Source organism: Aethalodelphis obliquidens, unplaced genomic scaffold (genome assembly GCF_003676395.1).
Source record: "Aethalodelphis obliquidens isolate GAN/ISIS:26980383/991018 unplaced genomic scaffold, ASM367639v1 scaffold40, whole genome shotgun sequence".
In the NCBI taxonomy this organism is placed as follows: domain Eukaryota; kingdom Metazoa; phylum Chordata; class Mammalia; order Artiodactyla; family Delphinidae; genus Aethalodelphis; species Aethalodelphis obliquidens.
This window is the reverse complement of record NW_020837984.1, coordinates 14,179,882-14,193,184: the sequence shown is the minus strand read 5'-3', so window position 1 is coordinate 14,193,184 and position 13,303 is coordinate 14,179,882. Positions and strand designations below refer to the sequence as shown.

At 39.9% G+C, this 13,303-nt stretch overlaps 1 protein-coding gene across 9 annotated transcripts in view; it reads left to right on the top strand.

The window, feature by feature from the left end:
* The window catches only part of AAK1 (AP2 associated kinase 1), a 172,234-nt gene that overhangs the window by 150,575 nt on the left and 8,356 nt on the right, over positions 1-13,303 (top strand). For 5 of the 9 annotated variants that reach the window (XM_027131913.1, XM_027131912.1, XM_027131906.1 and 2 more), the window contains one exon: positions 3,624-3,734. The exons of the other annotated variants lie outside the window; for them this stretch is intronic. In XM_027131913.1, the coding sequence (XP_026987714.1) occupies positions 3,624-3,734 (111 nt within the window). The remainder of the gene's footprint in view (positions 1-3,623; positions 3,735-13,303) is intronic. 9 annotated transcript variants of the gene reach the window in all.

The following is a 13,303-nucleotide window of genomic DNA, read 5'->3' as shown; positions in this document are numbered from 1 at the left end:
AGGCACAGAGCATGTTTGGCCCCAAGTTTATCCCTTAAGAAAAGCACAATTACCAGAAGACATTAAGGTGCCTTTGAGCCTATGTCTTCTGACACGTAAGAGGTCTGCTTGAATAGCTCGCATTCAGCATTTATCTGTAAAAACTGAGAATCACCGAGACTAGCCACCGTGGTTCACCTTGCACGTGCCTGCTCTGTCAGTGAAGCCCAGACACTCGAAGCAGCAGAAAGAAAGCAACTTACTGTGCTTTCCATCTTACCTGAGATGGGCATTTTAGAGACATGCAGCAGAAAGCCTTCACAGAATCATCCAAGGAACCTTCTGATTACCTTTCCCTTACCCTTTCCTCTCCTCTCTTAATGCTCTGTTACAAAAGAAAAAGCTGATGTTGCTGTTGAGAGTCTGATACCAGGACTGGAGCCCCCGGCGGCCCAGCGCCTCCCCTCTCAGACGGAATCTGTGACCTCAAACCGCACAGGTCAGTCAGGAGTCTCTGGGGCTGCAGGAACTGGTCAGTTCGGGGAGCCTTCTGAGTCAGGCTTTCCACCTGCGGCAGATGGTCCTGGGCTTATTTCACAGCCTGGCTCGTTCCTCCTGGAATGGGTGCTCTGCACTACAGCCCCAGCTTTAGACGTTGAGCAATGTGTTTCCTCACTGAAGAGTAGAGTACCTTTTTGGAGCCATGTTCTTTGTAGAGCGATACCTGGGCTTTCTTTGATTTCAGTCTGTCTGTTATGTCTGTTATTGAAGATTTTTGTCACTGGTGGCAGGTTCCCTCTACTTCCTTAATTAAAGAACTCTGCCGAGTTGTAAGGATGCCCTTAACTCCTCCTGGGTACTGAGCAGTCTTTTGGATCTAACAATGTCAGTGATGTCCATGGGGGCTCGTGTTATGTGTGTTAACATTCTATTCCCAGCACAGAGCTTTAATCACATCTAGGTGATTTGCTATTAAATTGTAGGCAAAGTTGAAATCTTCCCTGGATCCATTCCTTAACTACATTTCCTTAAATACAGATTTGATAACCTTCATTTTTATTGAGTTCATAATTACCTTGATAAAAGTGTCCACTTTGCTCACTTGGAACAGAAACAATTAGAAGTCTAGGAAATATGAGAATAAACTCACCCAGGTTAAAAAAAAAATGACACAGAAGACAATATGGTTCTTTTTCCTTGTGCTTACTTGGCTGCTTTCTCCCAGAAAACTCTCCCAGAAAACAATTTATGTGTTGAAATACTTGAACTCTGAATTTAATCTTCCTTCTGTTCCTTAACTAAAAGCAAAATCATGTGTTCCAAGGAGCAATTCAGATTTAAAGAATACTAATAAGAGACAAGATCATTCTATTTTGAATGAGGATTGGGTTGAGTTCTAAAAAAGTACTGCCTAATCATGCCATATTCTGCTAATAATAAGCCAGGGACCACCCCCTTCTTGTCAGCTTGGATACCTCATCTTATAGCAACTTTTTTCAGTGAATGTTTAGGGAAAGTTTAAGTGAAACTCTTTAGTTGCAAAGTCCTTTTTCCCAAATGGCATTTGCTGAGAACTGAGTTGCCAAAGTTTTATTGACATCCAAACCATTTACTTGCTTAACCAGCAACCTCTGAGCAAAAAAATTCTTCCATATTTATATATATCTGTTAAGAGAAGTTTAGAAATACATGTTTGTCTAGATGAAAGTACAGGGTGCTTAACGGGTTTCTTTTGGTTTTCCTTCTCCCGCCTTGGCTTGTAGGTATAATGTATTGGGTTGGCCAAAAAGTTCGTTCGGGTTTTCCGTAAGCGCGTACAAAAACCCGAACGAACTTTTTGGCCAACCCAATAAACGCAGTAACTTAAAGGCTAAGACCTAACCTCGTGATATTGTTGTGTGTGCCATTTAATGCCATCACTGACCTGGGATGCTGTTAATCGGGACTCAGATTCTCTCACCGGGGAAGATTCCCTGATTGATGGCTCTCTGCTTTCTAACCCTACTACTGACCTTCTGGAAGAATTTGCCCCCATAGCGATCTCTGCTCCGGCCCATAAAGGTAAATGCTTTCCTCTTCTTGGGCCCACATGTATCCTTAGAGGAGAAAAACTGAGCAACTCCTGAGAATTTTCCTTGACAAAAGGCTTTGCTAGTGAAGTTTTTTAACCACCTCCTTAAGTGGAAAACTTGAGTTTGTACCCTTAGCCCCTGTGTTAAAGTTCCTCTCAGTAAGAATATTGAATCAGGCTGGGACAACAGACTGTGGAGATGTTGCTTTCTGGCAGTCACCTGGAATGCAGATATTCCATGCTTTCTATTAAAGACAGAGCTACATACCTTGGCAGTCAGCTCAGGGTTGAGTTGACTGTCCACTAACTGACTATAATTAGATATTTGTTGGCCTTAGAACTTAAAACTGTTTCATTAAATCAGATTTAAAGTTTTTTGATAGTGATCACTACAATAAAGAAAAAAGCATCATTCTTCAAAAGTCAGTCTCAAAGATTGAACTCGTAAAAGTTTTGAATTTTAGTTAACCTTTGAGTCATGATTAATTACTGGATTTCTCTTTCTAATCTACTGTTTCCATTTCTTAGTCTTGGGTTAATACTGGTTTGAAATTCTGAGGGACAGAGGTACCTTGAATTGAGTGCTATTCAGTGAGTAGTTCGTGAGAGTGACAGGCACTATGCCTGGCTTACCGTAGGCAGGCATTCACTAAACTTTCTGGGCCTAGATAGTGAACGTGGTTTTCTGGAAGGAGCAAATACATATTAAAGGAACCGCTTGTAAGTCCTTTCTGAAGGAAATTTAGGAAGGAAGCCTCCCTGAGATGACTAAAAAATAATTAGCCTTTGGTTTGCAATGGTAATAGCTGAGTTTTTGTTTTTACCCTTAATAGCATTAAAATGACCATGTTTTTATAGAGCATGTAGAAAGAAGTCACCTATTTAGCCAATTATGTCTGACAGGAGTGTGTCAGCAGCAATGAGTAATTACAGAGAAACATCACTTGCAAAATAGGTGCTCAGCTAGCACTTGCTTGTAGAATGGAGAACTTCTAGTAAACTTCAGCTTGAAATCTCAGTGCATGTGATCTTCTGCCCCAACATTACTGGGGCATCAGTGTTTGAATGTCTTTTTTCCCAATCACAGGGCAGTGAGTTCTTTCAGAAGTATTCTGTTTGCCTTGTATACACTGGTTACTTCTTAAAGGGTTACTGATTATCTCCACGCTGCCCTTGTTTTTTGAGTGTTTCTGGATATTGTTAGTCCGGCCTCTGTTTGCTCAATAAAGAAGATAAATGACTAAATCCCGTGCCTTTGTGAATTACTGACGGTGAAGAGATATCTCACAATAACTACATTAATGGCCTTATAAAGGCAGGGAGAATTCTTCCTATAACACTTCTCCCTTCTCGTTTATGGAAGTCTTAACATGGCCAGCTCTGAAGCAGTTTTTTCTATTTCCCCAAGTTTTCCAGCTTTACTACTTTTATTTCAACTCAGGAAAATAAGCATTTTCATCTTTAAAAACAACAGTGATTGTACAGTTGGGAACTGTGTGCCTATTATGTATTCTCTCATTTGCTAATCTCTACCTCTGTTGTTTCTGCTTGTGTACTTGCATTCTGTATTAAGCTGCAGAAGATAGTAATCTCATCTCAGGTTTTGATGTCCCTGAGGGCTCGGACAAGGTGGCAGAAGATGAGTTTGACCCTATTCCTGTATTGATAACCAAAAACCCACAAGGTAAGAAAGAGAGGATGGGGAAAAGAGAAGAGTTTGACATCAGCTCTCTTCAAAATAGTAATGTACCTAGTCTACAAGATGTGTGTGGGGGAGGAAGCATCAACATTTAACGAAGGAAATTGGGGGTAATAACAATCATTATGGGCTGGACCAGTGTAGATAGATGGAGACACAGGTAAAGGTACTAATATAGGTATCTTAAAGCATGACCATGGTGTTTATTTAGAGAGAAGAAAAGTAATATTTGACTAAAAGTAATAGTTTGACTAAAAGCTGGTTTTTACAAAGTGTCAAGCTAAAAATAAAGTGATCTTCAGTCAATGGAAACCTGAAGATATATATATATAAAAAAAAACAACGCACAGGATATTTCTTATCATGATTAGAACAATCTGTAATAAATATTCTTCCCAAAGAGATTAACAATGGTACTTTGATATCATTTGCATCTTTTGGACATTTGTGGAGCATGCTTTTTCTTCTTTGTTGTTTTAAAATCATTTGACCATGCCGTAAAACACTGAATTGCCCTAAGACCATATATATATACATATATATATATGTATATATATATATACACACACATATATATATATACACACATATACACACATATATATACATATATATATATATATAGGTGTTATTTACATTTATTTATTTTCTACACTCAAAAACCCAAAGCTGTTTTGTTTTTTTTTTAACATCTTTATTGGAGTATAATTGCTTTACAGTGTTGTGTTAGTTTCCGCTGTATAACAAAGTGAATCAGCTATACTTATACACATATTCCCATATCCCCTCCCTCTTGCATCTCCCTCCCACCCTCCCTATTCCACCCCCCATCTATATATTTTTAAAGCATGTTTTTATTACAGTAGTCTTAATAACCAATTCCTCCCCAAATCAGAAATTACGGATTTTTACTTTACAGGGAAATGAGTTGATGTTATCAGGAAGTTAGTGTACAGCCAGCAGTTCTCAGGCAGAATAGATATTCATTTGAAAATAGCATCCTCTTTGCAAGGTCTCCTGCCTACAGTAGGGTATGCACACAGTGCTTGAACGTTTGGTGGGAGGTGGTGGATCGCTAATTTATATGTTTAAAAATTAACATCTAAGAGTTTGCAAAATGTAAATTGTTGTTTCTCTAGGGTGTTTTGGTTTGTTGTGTTTCTCCTTTGCTTGTTCTGCACATCTAAACCCTAACCCTCTGTGTTTTGTACTGAATTCCTATCTCTCCACTTCCAGGTGGGCACTCTAGAAACAGCAGTGGGAGCTCTGAGTCCAGTCTTCCCAACCTAGCCAGGTCTTTACTGCTGGTGGATCAGCTCATAGACCTGTAGCCGTGACCCAGTAGCAGATGCAGTTCTGTAACCTTCATACCGTAATATACATTTTCATTACAGAGTTAAAAGAAAATGATTTTTTTTTAATCTGCAAATAAGGGGCTTCTAGCCCTAATCTCCTACTACCCCTTGCCTTCTCCCATAGAGATGATAAGGAAAGAAAATCACTTTGGCCCTCCAGATACTCCTTGGCCAGCTCCTCTCTGTTAGTTTGCTGTGTTTTCTCATTACCCTTCTTCAATAGCATTATCTTAAATCAAACGCTAGATGCCATGAGCTTCACCTCTGCTGGAATCGACTCCACCAAAAGCTTAACTGTAACTGAAACTAGTGAATTGACACCTTTGTCTCATTCTTGCTAGGAATGGCCTCCCAAATCAATCCTCCCAACCCCATCTCCTTTGGCCAGTTGCTGATGAATGTGTTTCTCTGTTTTTGCTTTTTATGCTGCTGCATTATCATGAGGACATGGCTTCTTCAGTTGGTCTTAACTCGAGGTAGTAACCTGGAGATGGGTGCGTGGTTTAAGAGAGGGTAAAACTGACTGATGGTGTATGTTTGGAAAGAGAAATTGAGCCCAGCTCTAGCCAACCAACTTTGACCTTGTTTGATCGTAGACTTAGCCAAGGGATTTCACACCCCATGCAACCTGCCCAGCATTCGTCCAGCACTCTGGCTTCCATTGAACCGTGATTTCTCAGATCTGGAGACATGACTGCAAGTACTTGAGATCCTTGGATAAAATGTGTACATTATATAAATTCCAAGTATTGCCATTCCTTTTCGTGTTAACTGTCCCAAGCCGGGATCTCAGAATTAGACCAAAACCAGACAGTGGTGGTAATATGATACCTTTTATTAGAAGACTTTTCATGGGGGGGTGGATGGGGGAGGGGAAGGAATTGTAGCAGAAACAGATGTATTTTTCTTGTGATTTTTATTTTGAATCAAATATTGTAAATTGTGTATAAATGAAGACGCTGAATAGTTCTGTTTCCACTTGGCGTTTCAAGTCCGATATCAGGTGTCTGTACAGGGTTTTGATCTCTTTCCCTTGTATAACTAACTACGCAGCAATCCTACAGTGTAACATATGGAATCATTTTGAGTAGACTTGTGTGTTGCTATAAGCTTTCAGCAGGTCCTCTGTCTTTGTAGAATAAGCATGTTGTTTATTTTCAGATAATCAGAAATAAGTATGCTGACACACTAGGCACAGTTTGACTTGGGCTACTTACCTTTCTTTCTCTCTGATGTTTGAATTGAAGGATGCAGCCAATGAAATATGTTCAGCTGGTTTTCCTTGGCATCCTAGATTTAAAAAAACAAAACAAACCATAGTTTCTCACTAACCTTAGAATATTGTTCATAAAATAAATAAAGGCCCCTGCACTGATGTGACAACATGACTCATGGTCACCCTCTGTATATGTCCTTACTCACCGAAGTATATTTTTTTCCTTACATGCAAAGCAGTTTTATAAAATCACCCTTTTGAAAGAGGTAGGCACAGAGAACCCCATTTGGTTCTCTTCCTTGAGTGCCATTTTCATGGTCAGAAGGGAACCTCTTAGTTGATCAGATTTGTACCAATAAAATTCCAGGTCCATTTGCTCATTTCCCTGTCTAGCACTTTTGTTTCTTCTTCTTCACGTTTGCTCTTTAAGGGGGAAAAAAAGAAAGCTGAACAGCAACAACCGCCTGCAAAACCCTGTACCTTGGAGGTCAAGCTTTGACCCCAGCAATGTGAGAACAGCCTTTGAAAGGTATCAGAGGAAAAGTCGGAACCTTTCAGTCTTCCTTCTGACTTTAAGTACTTCCGTGTCAGCTGAAACTAGACACACTAAGTACAGGCCTCTGTTAGGATAATGGGTCATTTCCAAAATTGAGGGAGGCACAACCTACCTGCTGAGGGTTAAAAAAGATATCCTCGGGCTTCCCTGGTGGCGCAGTGGTTGAGAGTCCGCCTGCCAATGCAGGGGACACGGGTTCGTGCCCCGGTCCGGGAAGATCCCACGTGCTGCGGAGCGGCTGGGCCCGTGAGACATGGCCGCTGAGCCTGCGCGTCCGGAGCCTGTGCTCCGCAACGGGAGAGGCCACAACAGTGAGAGGCCCGCGTACCGCAAAAAAAGAAAGATATCCTCGAAGAGCTCTCCATGATTGGAGAGCAGTGAAAATGGGACTTGGTTTGCCCCTTTATGGACAGGAATATTACTGACGATCAAAATGGTATTCTTTTTCCCAGACATAGAAAGAATATATAAACTAATGAAAGAGATGTTTATTTTTAAATAAGAATAATGTTTTATGCTTATGTTTTCCAGTTTGATTTTTTTTCATATATACATGTTAGAAATATATTGAAATATCTAGTTTCTCAATTTAATTGAAACCACGAAGAGTGCAGTTTAGAAATTAGGTAAGTGTCTCTAAATTATTCCTTTCATGTATTACCCGTAATCACATTGAGATATATTATCTAGTCATTTGGCTCAATAAAGCTTAATGGAGAATGTTAATGAAAATGAATAGACTAGAAACGAGAGAGACTGGGTGGAGGAAGCCTGAGGGGGATAATGACATGAAATTATCTTGAGTTTATTCTTTAGGAGTAGGGCTTCAAAGGAGAGAACTATTTTTCTGCTAAAGAAGACATGTGAGTGACTTGATAAAAGGGACCTCTTTAGTTTATAGCATCATCCTTGAGCTAAAAGGGTTTATTTGAGATGAGTATAGTATGCTAATAATTGATAGAACTTTGAAACTGTAGACTGAGCTACAAGAGGGACCTTAGAGATTATTCTAGTCCATCCACTTCATTTCACAGATGTGGGACCTAAAGCAGGTGGTGGGAGAAGAGACCCGGGCAGGACAGGCCACCTGGGAGCTTGTCCTGACCTTTGCCAGTCCCTGGCCTAGTGGGGCTTCAGCAGGGGCTTCACTTCTTAGGGCTGCTCCTTACTGACAATGATGGGTTTGGACTAGATGGTTTTTAAGGTTATAGAATTCTAGGGTTCTAAGTATTTATTATGATGCTTCAGGAGGACTATGAAGGAGTTATATAATCCTGATGTTCTTCAGTTATCTTCTGTAGCTCTTACTATTACTGTAGCAGTATTTACGTTTTAGAGAATTACAATGGGCTTTCACTAACCCGGGTTGCTCTCTCTCTTGGTTATCTGAAGAGACCCATAAATCATCACAGAGTGTTGGACATAGATTTCCCTTTTTTTTAATATTACACACACGTATCTACCTATTCCAACAAAACAGTATCAGAAGATTTCAATTTTTTTAAACTGTATAATTGAGGACCTGCCATTTAAAAATGGACAAATAACTGTAAGCATATGTTTCTGATTTGCTTTTATTCCGACTGTGCAAAAGTAGTACCTGTACCAGAAAACATCACAAATTGGATTTTTTTCCCTTTACAGCATTCAGATAACTAGATCACCAAATTCGAGTCCCAGTGTTTTTAAAAGCACAGCCCTCAGAGGAGATAAGCTTTAAATGGACACTTCTAAATGTGATTATAATTAATGATTTCTTTAGCAGACGTATCAGAGTTGTGATACCTAATTGAGTGTTCCCTTCAAAGGCATCTGGTTTTACTTGGGAAACATACTTATTCAAATGATGCTGCCACCATTTATGTTATTTTTGAAACTTCTCTCCTTAGAAATATTCAATACTATCAAGAAAGATAATAAAATATAAGAAAATCAGTTGTATTATCTAATTAGTATCGCTTTCAGCATCTGAAAGTAGTATGCTCTCTTTCTTGATCTTTTCCTACCACTCTTGGTTCTAAATAACATTTAGATGTTTCCAAAAAGCAAAATCACTCGCCTAAGCTGAAGAGTGGTTACTATTGAAGATAGTAAGAAGAATGAATAATTCACTGAAGATTCCCAGAGAGGACCTTATAATGGAATGTGACAGCAATCAGTCTTAACTTCCTTAATATTCTGAATAAGGGAACTTATACGATTTCGCCTGTCTTTAGTATGGTTTGGAAAATTGAAAGATAGGGGTTTTAAAATACCTCTGAAAGAGGTTGTCACTTTGTTCAGTGTCATTTGATACTGGACTTGGCTCTTCCCAAATTAGAATTATAGAACTTGGATTGCTAGTAATTATAGGGGAACAAATCCAGGAAAAGAACCTGTTTTTCTCAAGATGAAATACTAGCTTTGTTTCTAATCCTTTTTTCGGGGTCTCCTGAGATAAATGATTCAAAGCAACACAACCTCTCCCCCCCGACCGCCCAGGTCAGGAACAGTTCTGCCTTCAGTAGTGCTGGGGGAAGGAGGAGACTTTTGGGGTTGACCTCAGCCCAGAGGTATGGAGGCATATGAATTCAGCTGAACAGATGCACATTGTAGAGAACTTCGGCCAAAATAAAGTCTCCCATGCCGATGTTTGTCTATAGTTCCAGGAGTCTTAGCTTTCTCAGTCTGTAAGATTCAGGATTCTGTAGCCATGAACTTAGACTTTGGGGATAAAAATGACAGGATTGCCCAAAGTACTGAATTAAGCAGATTAGAGGCTGCCAGGCAGAACAGAGAAACTATTAGATGGATACTTAAAATGGTACCTTTACTGAAACGCTCCAGATATTACAAAGCCATCTTTTATTCCTCTCAAGAGACTGTAATTTTACCAGCACAAAGTTATTAGCCTTTTCCTTTTCCCCACTAATAATGTTCCTAGAGTTGAATGTGCTTGGATTTCTTGAGTCAGAATGAATCCCAGATGGCCTCCATTTCAAATAATCTGTAACAAGATACTATTTCGTTTCTCTTGGGTTTCCTTTCACTGTGATGGGGGAGAGAGGTTCTTTGGACAATGCTGATCTGTGCAGCAGCATGGTAGTTGCTAGAATGGAAGATATCTTCCTGGTTCCCACTCTGATGTAGTCTTGCCCTAGGAGTATTCCCTGCCCTGTCGCACACGCCTTCATCACACGGATGTGTATTCACCACAGACCTTTATCCTGTCCTCCCAAGAAGACAAAGCAAACAGAGGTACATGAAGCTATCTTATACAGAAAAATGTGAAATTTGAACTTTGCTACACAAGTATTGTATAAAAAACAAGTCTGTAAACAAGTTTCTTATGTAAACATACAGGAAAATAAAGACTTTTATCTGTTAAAACAGGAGCATGATGTTCAGAGCTATAAATAAATAACTTACAGTAGCTGCTCTTTTCCTGATCTGAAAACCCACTTTTGCAAAAAGGATTTAAACACATTGTTGAGTGACCATAAGCACCTGTGCACAAGGAAAGTGCAGACACGTATGAGAGACGTGCAGAGGACATTTTAATGAGTCATGGCTACCCCGGCTTCATCTGCGGTCATAGAGAGTAAAACCGCTGTGAGCCTGCATTTGATATGACCAGACATGGAGCTGTAAAAGGGAGCACAGATTTGCAGCTACCCTCCTCTAATTTAATCTTTAATGTACCCAGGCTAATTTAATTAAACATTTTATGTTGGCAACGGCAATTTTATGCCCAGGGAGAAATCTCTCTCGTTTAATTGCTCTGTTGGCTTGAGAGACCCAGCGCCTCTAGCCAGTGTTGTCCCCCATCAAATATCTTATTCGCCAGGCGTGGGTTTTAATGCAACTCCACAGCATATGGTAGAACCCAGTGCTTAATTTTATTATCTAAGCAAAAGGTCATGGAAATTATTAGTTTGATGTACATCTCCTGATTCCCTGATTCAGCTCTGAGAGTGTGAATTTCATTTGGTGCTACATTTCTGAAGTTCTGGTAAAGGGTATTTTGCTTTCTAGTTGCTAACTATACGAGAAGGTTTCCCAATACTCCAAGATCTCACCTTCAGTTTGGGGCAAGAATTATGTCTTTGACACTCCCTATAACTGTTATTTCTCTTTATAGTATGGGAGAAAGTAAAATTCTGGTCACACATGATATATTGCACTCAGGAATATCCAGCCTGCAATTTAAGTCTTCAGATTTTCATTCTTTTTTAGGAAACACGGTCCTCACTGTCCATCAGATAAAATTTCCAGGGTAAACCTATTCTAAATTATTCAGCACTTTGGGTTGCTTTGGAAATTAATAGGGAATTGGTGAGGACAGTTGCCAAAGCATCAGATACTTTTGAGGATGCCTTCTTTCTGAAGCATATAAGCTCTTACTGAAATCGACATTAATTTGCAGCCCCAAAATAGACTCAAATGGAGTTATTCCTAGTGGAAGTGTCAAAAAGTGTGCTTAACCTTAACCTGGCACACAGTCCTACATCAGAGCAAGAAAAAGAAGTGTGTTTTGACTTCTTGCTTAATTTAATGTGCTAAAGCAAAATGAAAAGAGACGTGACTTAATTTGAGGAAATTAGAACAAAATGCCCTACCTTAGCTTCCTGATAAGGAAGACCCTTATGCTTGATAAGGGAGACCCTGACCCTGTGAGGCCAGGTCCCAGGTTTAAGCCCAACGCCCCCCCATCACTTCCCACCCCTACCCCAAGAACAACTGCCTAGCTTTATTGAGTTTTCTGGTCACAGGGCATCTGCTCTGCATGCCGTTGGTTTCCAAAGGAACTGGGCCAAGGCACTGAGGTTAAATTAGTATAAATCTTTCATTGCTAGTAGGCAGACTGCTTCCAACATGTTTTTCTGACAGTACAAGGCTATATTCATATACAAGGACTGTTCACCCTGAAAATACATGCTTTCCCTCCCTGCAATAACACACGCATATTCAAAAAAAAAAAACCCTCTAACTGCCAACAAGATTTAATGTCTATCTTCTGTTTACAGTTATTTAGACTCTGTCCTTCTCTTGACTGCTTTGTTTCTTGTGCTGCCACCACCAGAATTCCCTGAGGGAATGTGGATGTCTGCGTGCCCCATACCCACTGCGTGTCTTTGTTCTCCAGAACGCCAGGCTTGGAGGGTTACAAAGGGTGGTTGCTCTCAGCCTTGGTCATACTCCACCTCCTCTAAAAGGAATGGAAAGGTTAAGAGATCTGGCCTTCAAGGGAAAATCCTTTAAAGGTGCTTTTCCAATCCTATAGAGCAGATTCATGTTCAAAGACAGAGATGGAATAGGTCTGGCCTTGTTTTGAAGGACTGGAGACTAGTTCTCCTTTCAAACTTGATGTTATAGTATTTTTGTGACTATATATAAATTTTTAAAAGTTGTCGCAATTTTAGGTGTGATTTTTCCTATTCATCATGAAGGTCATAGAATATGCTCTGAGTTGGCAGATTTACAGTTGACTTGATCAAGAACTCACTTTTAACGTAAGTAATTTAGATAGGTTAGGAATGCCCTTCTAGCCTGTCTGACTCTGCATGTGGGTACCCCTGCTTGGTACTTTACAGCTCTCACAATGTACTCTAACACTGCAGGCATCCGAGATGCCCTGCGTTCTATAGGTAGCTGCTTTTTGGAGGTCTCTGCACACAATTTGATTTGACTACGTTCCATTTAAATTTCCCCAGAGCACTAGCTTCAGTCAAACGAGTGCTCATTTTCATTATTGGTTCCCATGGTGGCCAGAGTTGGTCATGACTAAATTTGCCAGTTTTCTCCTAAGAGATATTTTGCTCTCCCACAGAACCACATCAGCTTCTAGGGTGGTTTTGGAAGATGAGAAGTCATGACTTAATTTTGGGAACTAAAAACTGTCCAACTGATAACTGTGTTAGAAAGCGGTTCAAGGAGTTTTGGGGGCCATTCGTACCACTTTGCTCAGCAAATCTTATCTTGGAAAACTTCTCTGCCCCATTTCATTTGAATTTCCCCACAGACATCATCATCTGGGAATCACTGTGACAGATCTCACATCGATATACTTGCCTGAGAGATTAGAATTATGTCTTTCCACATATATTGCAAAGGAGAAGGTGTTCCGTTTATTTCCTGTCCCCTGACTAACGCTTTCCTATCACCATATGGGTGCACATACTAAAGTTATAATGCAAGGAAACATTTATCCTCTTCATATACTATTCAGAAAGCCATTTGGCACCAGTACAGAATTTAACTTAAAGACTCTGTAATTTGGAATTCACCAAATACATTCAGAGTTCTAGAAAGAGAAATAAAAATGGTGGCGGGGTGGGGGGGACCCACCTTTTTTGTTTCTGAAAACAATATTTAAGGTCAGAACTGTTTAAAAAGAAGCACTGCTAAAAAGTTACAGGATTCAGAGAAACATAGTATTTTTGTACAG